We start from the raw sequence: 10,925 nt of genomic DNA on the forward strand, positions 1-10,925 counted from the left end.
GAGGAGTTCTGGAGGAAAAAAATGGTGAAAAAACAGGAAAAAAGAGGGAGGGGGCACCTGGAGTTGAACCAGGGACCTCTTGATCTGCAGTCAAATGCTCTACCACTGAGCTATACCCCCTGGGACATCATCTGCACCAGGGACATTTAAAAATATTTATTGGGAAAGGAGCAAGTTTTATTGTCCAGGGTTTGGATCCCTTTCCTTGACAGCTCCCTGTGCACCTTAACATACCTGCCAAAGGCTGTAGAGGGAGTTAAAAATGATAAGTGATGGTAAAAATGATAAATTCTGGTAGATCTGATGCCTACAGAGAATTAGGAACAGAGGAAAGCGCACCGAGGCAGTGAGTGGTTCTCACCCAGAGCACAACCTCTGCACTTTCCCAGCACTCAGGGCCTCAGCTCTGTGGGTTCTGGAGCTCAGAACCAACGCTGAATGCACAGAAGAAGGTCAGAGATCCAGAAAGAGCTCTCCATCATTTTTCTGTGAAAGATTTGGCAGAAAGAAGAGAAAAAGAAAGAGGAAAAGAGGAGGGGGCACCTGGAGTTGAACCAGGGACCTCTTGATCTGCAGTCAAATGCTCTACCACTGAGCTATACCCCCTGGGACAACATCTGCACCAGGGACATTTAAAAACATTTATTGGGAAAGGAACAATAACAATTTTACTGTCCAGGGTTTGGATCCCTTTCTTTGACAGCTCCCTGTGCACTTTCATGTGTCTGTCGAAGGTACAGAGAGTTAAATGTGATAAATCATTGTAAAAAGGATGAATTCTGGTGGTGAGCACAGAGAATTGGGAACAGAGGAAAGCACACCGAGGCAGTGAATGATTCTCACCCAGAGCACAACCCCTGCACTTTCCCAACAGTCAGAACCCAAATCCTTTGAAGTTGGAACTCCCAACCAGCCCTGAGTGCACAGAACAAGGTCACAGATCCAGCAAGAACTCTCCATCATTTTTCTGTGAAAGATTTGGGTGAAAAAAAGGTGGAAGAAGGAAAAAAGAGGGGGCACCTGGAGTTGAACCAGGGACCTCTTGATCTGCAGTCAAATGCTCTACCACTGAGCTATACCCCCTGGCACATTTAGAACCATTTCCAGAGACTCAGGTTTTTCTGTCTGGGGGTTGGATCTCTTGACCTGAAAGGTCCTTGTAGCTGCCAAAGGCTGTGCAGGGAGCTAAATGTGATAAATGGTGGGAATTAGGATAAATTCTGGGGATTAGGATGAATTCTGTTAAATTCTGATGAATTCTGTGGCTACAGAGAGTTGAGAGCAGAGAAAGACACATCTAGACAGTGAGTGATTCTCAGCCAGAGCACAACATTTGTGCTTTTCCAAGGCTTTGGTGCCTCCAATCCTGAATCCCCTGCCCAGCAGAACCTCACACATCCCTCAGGAGCTTCCCAACCTTCCTGTGAAATATTTGGGCAGAAAGAAGAGGAAAAGAAAGAGGAAAAAAGAGGGGGCACCTGGAGTTGAACCAGGGACCTCTTGATCTGCAGTCAAATGCTCTACCACTGAGCTATACCCCCTGGGACAGCAGTCACACCAGGGAAATTTAAAAATATTTACTGGGAAAGGAACAAGTTTTGCTGTCTGGGGATTGAATCCCTTTCCTCTACAGCTCCCTGTGCACCTTAACATACCTGCCAAAGGCTGTACAGAGAGTTTGACATGATAAATGATGGTAAAAATGATAAATTCTTGTAGATCTGATGCCTACAGAGGAAAGAAAGCACACCGACGCAGTGAGTGGTTCTCAGCCAGAGCACAACCCCTGCATTTTCCCAGCACTCAGGGCCTCAGGTCTGTGGATTCTGGAGCTCAGAACCAACGCTGAATGCACAGAAGAAGGTCACAGATCCAGAAAGAAGTCGCCATGATTTTTCTGTGAAATATTTGGGCAAGAAGAAGGTGGAAGGAGGAGAAAAGAGGAGGGGGCACCTGGAGTTGAACCAGGGACCTCTTGATCTGCAGTCAAATGCTCTACCACTGAGCTATACCCCCTGGGATGGCACAGGGACATTTGAAATCATTTATTGGAAAAGGGACAAGTTTTTCTCTCCACAGGTTGGATTCCATCAATTGACAGCTCCCTGTGCACCTCGATGTGCCTGTCACAGGGAGTTAAACGCCATAAATTAGGTGAAAAATGACTGCAGAGAGAAACAAACACACCCCACGAGTGATTCTCAGCCAGAGCACAACCTCTGCACTTTCCCAACAGTCAGAACCCAAATCCTTTGAAGCTGGAACTCCCAACCAGCCCTGAGTGCACAGAACAAGGTCACAGATCCAGCAAGAGCTCTCCATGATTTTTCTGTGAGAGATTTGGACAAAAGGAGGGTGGAAGAAGGAGAAAAGAGGGGGCACCTGGAGTTGAACCAGGGACCTCTTGATCTGCAGTCAAATGCTCTACCACTGAGCTATACACCCTGGGACAACATCTGCACCAGGGACATTTATAAACATTTACTGGGGAAGGGACAAGTTTTACTGTCCAGGGTGTGAATCCCTTTACTCAACAGCTCCCTGTGCACTTTCATGTGTGTGTTGAAGGTACGGAGAGTTAAATGTGATAAATCATTGTAAAAAGGATGAATTCTGGTGTTGAGCACAGAGAATTAGGAACAGAGGAAAGCACACTGAGGCAGCCAGTGCTTCTCACCCAGAGCACAACCCCTGCACTTCCCCAACAGTCAGAACCCAAATCCTTTGAAGTTGGAACTCCCAACCAGCCCTGAGTGCACAGAACAAGGTCACAGATCCAGCAAGAGTTCTCCATGATTTTTCTGTGAAATATTTGGGCAAAAAGAAGATGGAAGGAGGAGAAAAGAGGAGGGGGCACCTGGAGTTGAACCAGGGACCTCTTGATCTGCAGTCAAATGCTCTACCACTGAGCTATACCCCCTGTGTGTGCCACATCCCGTCCTGAGCAAGAAAAGCATTGGAAGGATTTGCTTCCCAAATCCCTGAGCTCTCTGGTTTGGAGGAATCAGCTCCTGCTGCAGCTCCGAGTCACTGCACTCCCACACGGGGCCACAGGACCTTGGCCTAGTTCCTTTCCTTTCCTTTCCTTTCCTTTCCTTTCCTTTCCTTTCCTTTCCTTTCCTTTCCTTTCCTTTCCTTTCCTTTCCTTTCCTTTCCTTTCCTTTCCTTTCCTTTCCCTCCCATTCCATTCCCAGAGTGCTCTGAACTGCCATGGACTCTCTGACATTTTCCCCTCACTTCCATCTCCATAACAGAAAAAGAATGAAGAGGGTTGGAAGCTGAGCTGACATTCCTCGTTTACCTTCCAGTGACCAAAATCCCGAGGGAGCAGCAGCAAAAGAGGAGGGGGCACCTGGAGTTGAACCAGGGACCTCTTGATCTGCAGTCAAATGCTCTACCACTGAGCTATACCCCCTGGGACATCATCTGCACCAGGGACATTTAAAAACATTTACTGGGAAAGGGACAAGTTTTGCTGCCTGTGGGTTTGATCTCTTTCCTCTACAGCTCCCTGTGCACTTTCATGTGTCTGTCAAAGGCACAGAGAGTTAAATGTGATAAATCATTGTAAAAAGGATGAATTCTGGTGGTGAACACAGAGAATTAGGAACAGAGGAAAGCACACCGAGGCAGTGAGTGGTTCTCAGCCAGAGCACAACCCCTACACTTCCCCAGCACTCAGGGCCTCAGTTCTGTGGGTTCTGGAGCTCAGAACCAACACTGAGTGCACAGCACAAGCTCATGGATCCAACGACAGCTCTCCGTGTGTTTTTCTGTGGCAAATTTTTGGTGAAAAGAAGGTGGAAGGAGGAGAAAAGAAGAGGGGGCACCTGGAGTTGAACCAGGGACCTCTTGATCTGCAGTCAAATGCTCTACCACTGAGCTATACCCCCTGGGATGGCACAGGGACATTTAAAAACATTTATTGGGAAAGGGACAAGTTTTGCTGTCTGTGGTTTTGATCCCTTTCCTCAACAGCTCCCCATGCAGCGCGATGTCCTGTCAAAGGTACAGGCAGTTCAGTGGGGTGAAAGATGGGAAATAGGATTCCTTCCATTGCTTTTCCTGGTCCTGATCTGGTCTGGGATATCCCCCATGGCATGTCCTGGCTGGATCCAGTCCAGGCTTCCTCCCATTCTGTATTCTGGCCATTATCCAGTCCAGGTTTTCCTCCATTCCATATCACAGCTATAATCCAGTCCAGATTTTCCTCTATTCCATATCCCACCCAGATCCAGTCTGGGTTTTCCCCCATTCCATATCGCACTATAATCCAGCCCATATTTTCCTCCAGTCCAAATCCTGGCAGAAATGCCATCTGGATTTTCCTCTGTTCCATATCCTGGCAGTGATCCAATCCGGTTTTCCCCCTATTCCATATTCCAGGCTGGGTTTCGCCCCCCCAATATCCCAGCAGAATCCAGTCCAGCCTTTCCCCCATTCCATGTCCCACTCTGATCCAGTCCGGGTTTTCCCCCATTCCGTGTCCCACTCTGATCCAGTCCAGGTTTTCCCCCATTCCATGTCCCACTGATTCAGTCCAAGCTTTCCCGCATTCCATGTCCCACCCTAATCCAGTCCAGGTTTTTTCCATTCCATGTCCCATTCTGAATCCAGTTCACGTTTTCCCCCATTCCCTATCCCACTCTGATCCAGTCCGGGTTTCCCCCATTCCCTATTCTGCTCTGATCCAGTCCTGGTTTTCCCCATTCCATGTCCCATTCTGATCCAGTCCAGGCTTTCCCCCATTCCATATCCTGATGTTATCCAGTCCAGGTTTTCCCCCATTCCCTATCCCTCTCTGATCCAGTCCCACCCTAATCCAGTCCGGGCTTTCCCCCACGCCAGACTCATTTTTCCCAATTCCAGAGAATTTCTCCATACACAGAATTTCTCCCAGGGAGATTCTCAACCAAACCCGGGCAGTGAGGAGTTATTTACTGTGAGCAATTCCACACAGCGAGCAGTTCCTGGCTCTGTTCTCACCCCGGGCACAACCCCTGAGCTCTGCAAGCACTCAGGGCCTGAAGCTCCCACCCCAAATTCCCAAACTCACATCCCACAGGAGCTTTCCCACCTTCCCAGGGAAGATTTGGGCAGGAGGAAGAGGAAAAGGAGGAGAAAAGAGGAGGGGGCACCTGGAGTTGAACCAGGGACCTCTTGATCTGCAGTCAAATGCTCTACCACTGAGCTATACCCCCTGCTTTCCACGGGGATTCCCAGCAGGAATCTCTCTGCTCATCACCATCCCGGCAAAACTCTGTTAATTAATCCCAAAACAAAATCCAGATCCTGGTGAAATCCTCATCCCTCTCCTCACCAGCACCCTGCAAAGCTCCTCTGCCCTGTTGGGAATCACCTACCTTCCTCAGGCCAGCAAACCCAGCATGGGGCCTGCTCACAGTTTGGGGTGAAAACTCCACAATTTGGGGCTCCAAACCCCATTTTTGGGGGTAAAAAGATGGAAAAGGGGAGGGGGCACCCGGATTTGAACCGGGGACCTCTTGATCTGCAGTCAAATGCTCTACCCCTGAGCTATACCCCCACCTGGGCAGGGTGGCCAGGTGAGGCTCCTTGTGGCCACCGAGGTGGCTCTGTCACATTCCAGCTGCTCCCAGGCCTCCCTCAGTGCCCTCCCTCCGCCCCAAACCCCACCCCGGGGCTCTCACCACCCTCCTGGGTAAGGCAGGGAATGAATTCCCACCTCATTGCCCCTAAAACATCCCAAATGTGGAGGAGGAAAACATTTCCAGCACTGATTCCAAAATGTCACTGCAGGGTGTCAGCTGTGCCTGTCTGGTCCAGGAATTACTGCCACAGCCTGTGACACCAAAAATTCCACCCCAAAATGCTTAATCTCACTTTTGGGACACGGAAAAAAATCTTCCCAAGCCAGGAAGGTGAGAACAGATCCACGAGAGCAGCTTTATTGCAGTGGCTCCTTAAATTAAGCACCTCTGGGATGATGGAATGAAGGCAGAGATCCCCTTTGGCTGCAGGGTTTGGGTGTTGGGATCACACCCAGAGCACCTTCCAGGGGCTGGGAATGATCCATGATTGCTCTCCTGCTCAGAATTTCTGCAGAAAACAGAATGAGTGACCCTCAGAACGTGCAAACCCTCAGCCAAAGTTCCTCCTGCTGCCTGCACGCTGCTCTGGGATGTCCAGAAATCCATTGGGAATGGGCAGAGGGGTTTGGGAACATCTCACAGGGCAGGACTGGGGTTTGGCCATCCTTCCCTGGGGTTTTGCTGCTGAATCCCCACCCTGCCACCCCAAAAAATGGGGAAGGAGTGGCAGAAAAGCATCGGGAATTGCACAAAATCACCAGGAATCTCCAAAATGGAACGGCTTGGTGCCAGCTGGAGACAGAATTGCAGCACTGGGAGCAGCTCAGTTTCCTGCCCCGTGATTTGGGGTCAGGGTGGGCACTCCAGGGCCCCAAAAGCAGGACAGAGTCACCCTATTGTCACCTGTGGGTCAGGAAATCACAGCTGCCACCTGAACCATTCCTTCCTGTGCTCCAGAACACCAGGAAAACCACCAACACCCTGGAATTCCCTTCCCACTCTGCTCCCGGAGGTTCAGAGCTCATCTTTAGCTCCTCCAGCCACTCCTCAGGTGACAGCAGTGGCCTCTCTGTGTCCCCAGCAAGGCCAAGGGACATTCCCCTGATCCCACTGTCCAGCAGGAATTCTGCAGCTCCTGGCTCAGCTCAGCTTCAGGCACTGTTTCGTTCTGAACAGTTAAATTATCCCTAAGCAGTCAAATTGCCCATTCTGGAAGAAAATTCCAGGAATTCTCCAATTCTGGGAGCTCCTGCACAAAGACAGATCTCCCAGAGCCCTCCCAGCTCCATCAGACAATGGATTGATTCAGCATCACTAAAATCTGAGCCATTCCAGTGTTGGATATTCTTCAGGAACCTGCCTGGAAAAGAGAATTGGTAAATCCCAAATCCCATTTTCCTGCTGGAGCACCAAAGGCTTCCCACCACAATCCTGCTTCTCCTCAGCAACAAAACCACCAGAGTTGGTAAAAGGACTTTTATTTAGTGTCCCTGGCCAGGGCAGGATCAGGATTGGGATCAGGATGGGATCAGGCGATGCTCCCAGCGTTGGAGGCAATCCTGGGCCACAGATCTGCACATTCTTTAGCCACGGGGCCTGTGATGGCTGAGCCTGGAAAACAGGGACAACACCAGTTAGTTCTTCTCTGGAAGGCTGGGATTAGTTTTCCAGATACCTCTGGATCCCTGGAAGTGTCCAAGGCCAGGCTGGACAGGGCTGGGGTGGAACTGGATGAATTTCAAGCTCCCTTCCACCCCAAACCATCCCGGAATTTTGTGATTTAAACCTCCCAGCTGGACCAGAGCAGCATTTCCCACTCAAAATCCCACTCTGGATCCTTTCAACTGCCAACCTCCCCCCATTCCCCGCAGGACACAACTACCATGCTCACCTTTCATCTCCCCTTTGTTATTTACAATCACTCCCGCGTTGTCCTCGAAGTAGAGGAACACTCCGTCTTTTCTCCTGTAGGATTTCCGCTGCCGGATCACCACTGCTGGGTGCACTGGGAAGAGAAAGAGCCACAGAGTTCAGGGAAAACACACATTGCCAGGGAGATCCTGCAGGAAGTGCAGCTTCAAACCCACGGCACGGATTTGGGGTGTTTTGTACCTTGTACCTGTGGTGTTTCACCACAAGTTACAGTCAGGAGTTCCCTTGAAACTGATTGTGGAACACCTGCAGCTGCAGCCACACTTGGGAAATCCAAGGTTTTCCCACTTTTATTTTTAAATAAATTATTGATTCATAAATAATATTGAGAAAAAACTGGAGCACGAGCAAGCTCATGGCAAGGGGTGGAACTGGATGGGATTTAAGGTCCCTTCCCACCCAAACCATTCTATAACTTCATAATTTTAATTTTACAGATCCATACAACATCATTCCTCTTTTACACGTGGATAAATGGATTCAGGAGGGGATCTAGGGAAGGAATTCCTCCCTGGCACACCTGTCCAGAGAAGCTGTGGATCCCTGGCAGTGTCCCAGCCCAGGCTAGACAGTGCTTGGAGCACCCTGGGACAATGAAAGATGTCCCTGCCATGTCAGAGGTGGCACTGGATGCCATTTAACGTCCCTTCCCACCCATCCCACTCCTTAATTCCCAGATCCAGTGTCCCACCGCGGATTGAAATCAACAGCACCACGAGCTGCCACTTCACCCAAAAGCGGCGCCTCTGCTCTGCCCTTCCACGACAACTCCCTGAGCCACGGCACGGACCCAACGAGTGCTTTACAGAAGGGGATGACCCTCCGGGGACCCCGTGCCCGATGTGGGGACAGGAACGGTGACCCTCCGGGGACCCCGTGCCCGATTTGGGGACAGGCGCGGCGACACTCACCCTTCTTCCTCAGCTCCGGCTTGCCCTTCTTCACCGTGGCCATCACCATGTCACCCACGCCGGCCGCCGGCAGCCGGTTCAGGCGGCCCTTGATGCCTTTCACGGAGATGATGTAAAGGTTCTTGGCCCCTGCGGAGAGCGGGTCGTGCCCGGTTATCCCGGGACAGCCGAGCAGCACCGCCGTTATCCCGGGATAGCCGAGCAGCACCGCCGTTATCCCGGGATAGCTCCCCGTGTCCCACCGCAGGGACAGCCAGCTGCACGGCGAGCGCTTCAGGGGGCTAACCGGGGTCTGGGATTTCATTCGATGAAATGCTGAATGCCAGGCTCCTCACTGAGGGGATTTTCCCGAGGGGTTCCCGGTGCGCTCCTCCCGCCGCTGCCAGCCCCGCACTCACCCGTGTTGTCGGCGCAGTTGATCACAGCTCCCACCGGGAGACCCAGGGAGATGCGGAACTTGGCCCCGGACGAACCTCCGCGTCCTGCGGGTCGAGAAGAGCGTTAAGGCCGCGGTGCCGCCTCACGGAGCGGCCGCGGCCATGGCGGAGCGCGGGCCTGCGCCTCCCGGGGAGGGAAACAGCGACACCGCCCGCGCCATCCGCTCCGCCCGGGCTCAGCCGCCTCTTCCCGAGCGCCCAGCTCCGCCGGGGCGGCCACGGGGGCGGCGGATGGCGGCGGATGGAGCCGGATGGCGGCGGAAAGCAGCGCCGGCCTCACCTCGCTTCGACATCTTGGCGCCGGAAGAGGCGGAGGACGTCACGTGACGCGCCCGCCCCGCCTCGCCGCGCGCGGCGCCCCCTAGCGGCGGCGGGAAACGCGGCGCCCTCACCGGTTACCGGTAGCTCCGGTAACACCGAGAGCACCGGGAGAGCACGGCGGCGAAGGAAAGAACGACCAGGAGTAAACCAGGCGAGAAAACTTTAAGAAATGGAGGGGAAAAAGATCAAAACAAGGGGGCACCCGGATTTGAACCGGGGACCTCTTGATCTGCAGTCAAATGCTCTGCCACTGAGCTATACCCCCACTGGCTGACGGGGGGCGCTGGGCGTCGCTTTACCGCTCACTCCACGCCTGCGCAGTCCCCGTTCCACGCGCGGGCGCCGCGGCCGCGGCGCCCGCGCGTGGAATGGGGACTGCGCGCGCGTGCAAGTGCGACCTCCCCGCCTCACCCCCCCTCGGAAATACCGACAAAAAAACCGTAAAAAATAGGTAAAACCTTCAAAAATACACACTGAGGGGGCACCCGGATTTGAACCAGGGACCTCTTGATCTGCAGTCAAATGCTCTACCACTGAGCTATACCCCCGGCTCGCCGCCGCCCTGCGCTAGATTCGCCTCTACTCGCGCCGCGGACCGAATGGTCGCCGGTTCGAATCCCGCCGCGCCCCCGCTGTGAATTTTTTTTTGGTGGTTTTTCTCTGTTTTTAGCCATTTTTAGGGGTGGTTTCGGCTCGGCGCTGCGCTCCCGAGGGGGGCGCAGCCGGTTCGCACGCGTGTTACGTGTGCGCGCACGCGTAGGTGGGCGCCCCGCCCCCGCCGTCCCTCCCACTAGCCTTTTTCCCACCGCCTCCTCCCCTTCCCGACTATTTAAAGTCGCGACATCGCGGGCGGCGGCTCAGAAGAAGGAGAAGAAGAAGAGGAAGAAGGAGCAGCAGCGGCGCCCGCGGAGGAGGAGGGGTGGGAGTGATTTTTATTTTTTTTATTTTTTTTTTCCCCCTTCCTCCTCCCTCCACGCGAGTTTCCAGCCATGAATCCCAACTGTGCGCGCTGCGGGAAGATCGTGTATCCCACGGAGAAGGTGAACTGCTTGGATAAGGTGAGCTCGGCAGGGTCGCACGTGGGGAGTGGGAGAAGAATTTGGGATTTTCCTCGTAGGATCGCCGCCGGATGGGATGGTTTCCCTGCCCACCCCATTCCCGGGGGGATTCCCACGCCATCCCTTGGGGTCTCCGCCGCTCTTCCAGCCCCCCGCGGGTGGCACTTCCTTGTGGACGCGGTTTTCCCCCCACCCTTTCCCCGGGAATTTCTCCACGCTTCCCTCTCGAAATTCCCTTTTTTTTCCCGGTATTTCCACGCCGAATCCTTGCGGGATCCCCATTGTCCCGCGGGGTGACTCCAGGGGATGTGGATCCCCCAACCCCCTTTTCCCGCGGGTATTTCCACCTTTCCCACCCGTGTCCCGGGGGTCCCACGAGACCCCGAGGGTCCCGCAGGGATCCCAGCCCGGAGGGGACAGCGATGGAGTCCTTTTTTTGCCCGGGGGGTCTCCGCCAGCATCCCCAGCTTTTCCCCCGATATCCACTATTTCTATTTGAACATCTCCAACTCACCACCTCCGTGTGGAGGCCCGAGGAAAGCAACAGTTAACGCTTCCCCCAAGCCGGGAACCTCATCTGGTTTCCATTATCCAGCTTTTTCCCCTTTTTTTTTTTTTTTTCTCTTTTTGTCAAATCTTCCCTCCCGATCGCTACTTCCCCGTTCCAAACCCCCATCCCCGCACCCCGGGGCTTCC

General features: G+C 53.2%; 1 protein-coding gene and 7 non-coding genes across 9 annotated transcripts; all 8 read right to left on the reverse strand.

Moving 5' to 3' along the window:
- Positions 1 to 48: 48 nt before the first annotated feature.
- TRNAC-GCA (transfer RNA cysteine (anticodon GCA)) lies at positions 49 to 120 on the reverse strand. The gene has a single exon. It is a non-coding gene; the product is annotated as a tRNA-Cys (tRNA).
- Positions 121 to 534: 414 nt separating this feature from the next.
- Positions 535 to 606, reverse strand: TRNAC-GCA (transfer RNA cysteine (anticodon GCA)). Its single transcript has one exon. It is a non-coding gene; the product is annotated as a tRNA-Cys (tRNA).
- A 405-nt stretch (positions 607 to 1,011) lies between these two features.
- On the reverse strand, positions 1,012 to 1,083 carry TRNAC-GCA (transfer RNA cysteine (anticodon GCA)). The gene has a single exon. It is a non-coding gene; the product is annotated as a tRNA-Cys (tRNA).
- A 386-nt stretch (positions 1,084 to 1,469) lies between these two features.
- TRNAC-GCA (transfer RNA cysteine (anticodon GCA)) lies at positions 1,470 to 1,541 on the reverse strand. The gene has a single exon. It is a non-coding gene; the product is annotated as a tRNA-Cys (tRNA).
- A 403-nt stretch (positions 1,542 to 1,944) lies between these two features.
- On the reverse strand, positions 1,945 to 2,016 carry TRNAC-GCA (transfer RNA cysteine (anticodon GCA)). Its single transcript has one exon. It is a non-coding gene; the product is annotated as a tRNA-Cys (tRNA).
- An 832-nt stretch (positions 2,017 to 2,848) lies between these two features.
- TRNAC-GCA (transfer RNA cysteine (anticodon GCA)) lies at positions 2,849 to 2,920 on the reverse strand. Its single transcript has one exon. It is a non-coding gene; the product is annotated as a tRNA-Cys (tRNA).
- A 4,112-nt stretch (positions 2,921 to 7,032) lies between these two features.
- On the reverse strand, positions 7,033 to 9,290 carry LOC146422253 (large ribosomal subunit protein uL14). 2 transcript variants are annotated; one of them, XM_085046693.1, is made up of 5 exons: positions 9,131 to 9,288; positions 8,812 to 8,895; positions 8,414 to 8,542; positions 7,462 to 7,575; positions 7,033 to 7,181 (listed from the first exon to the last, which is right to left on the reverse strand). In XM_085046693.1, the coding sequence occupies exons 1-5, from the start codon at positions 9,141 to 9,143 to the stop codon at positions 7,099 to 7,101; spliced, it is 423 nt and encodes a 140-aa protein (XP_084902819.1). In that variant the 5' UTR covers positions 9,144 to 9,288; the 3' UTR covers positions 7,033 to 7,098. The 2 variants fall into 2 exon arrangements, with proteins under 2 accessions (XP_084902819.1, XP_084902816.1); XM_085046690.1 differs by lacking the exons at positions 7,033 to 7,181; positions 7,462 to 7,575 and adding an exon at positions 8,154 to 8,322 and having other exon boundaries at positions 8,365 to 8,542; positions 9,131 to 9,290.
- A 357-nt stretch (positions 9,291 to 9,647) lies between these two features.
- Positions 9,648 to 9,719, reverse strand: TRNAC-GCA (transfer RNA cysteine (anticodon GCA)). Its single transcript has one exon. It is a non-coding gene; the product is annotated as a tRNA-Cys (tRNA).
- Between the last annotated feature and the right edge of the window lie 1,206 nt (positions 9,720 to 10,925).

This window comes from Lichenostomus cassidix, unplaced genomic scaffold (assembly GCF_008360975.1).
Source record: "Lichenostomus cassidix isolate B80296 unplaced genomic scaffold, HeHo_3.0 HiC_scaffold_60, whole genome shotgun sequence".
NCBI classification, from domain to species: domain Eukaryota; kingdom Metazoa; phylum Chordata; class Aves; order Passeriformes; family Meliphagidae; genus Lichenostomus; species Lichenostomus cassidix.

What these genes read in the sequence shown, in the direction of transcription:
- LOC146422253 (XM_085046690.1), bottom strand. An exon ending in CAACTGCGCCGACAACACGG is followed by an intron (nt 8,543 to 8,811) that starts GTGAGTGCGGGG and finishes CGCTCTCCGCAG; the next exon opens with GGGCCAAGAACCTTTACATC. An exon ending in GGGCACGGGGTCCCCGGAGG is followed by an intron (nt 8,323 to 8,364) that starts GTCACCGTTCCT and finishes GGGTCCCCGGAG; the next exon opens with GGTCATCCCCTTCTGTAAAG.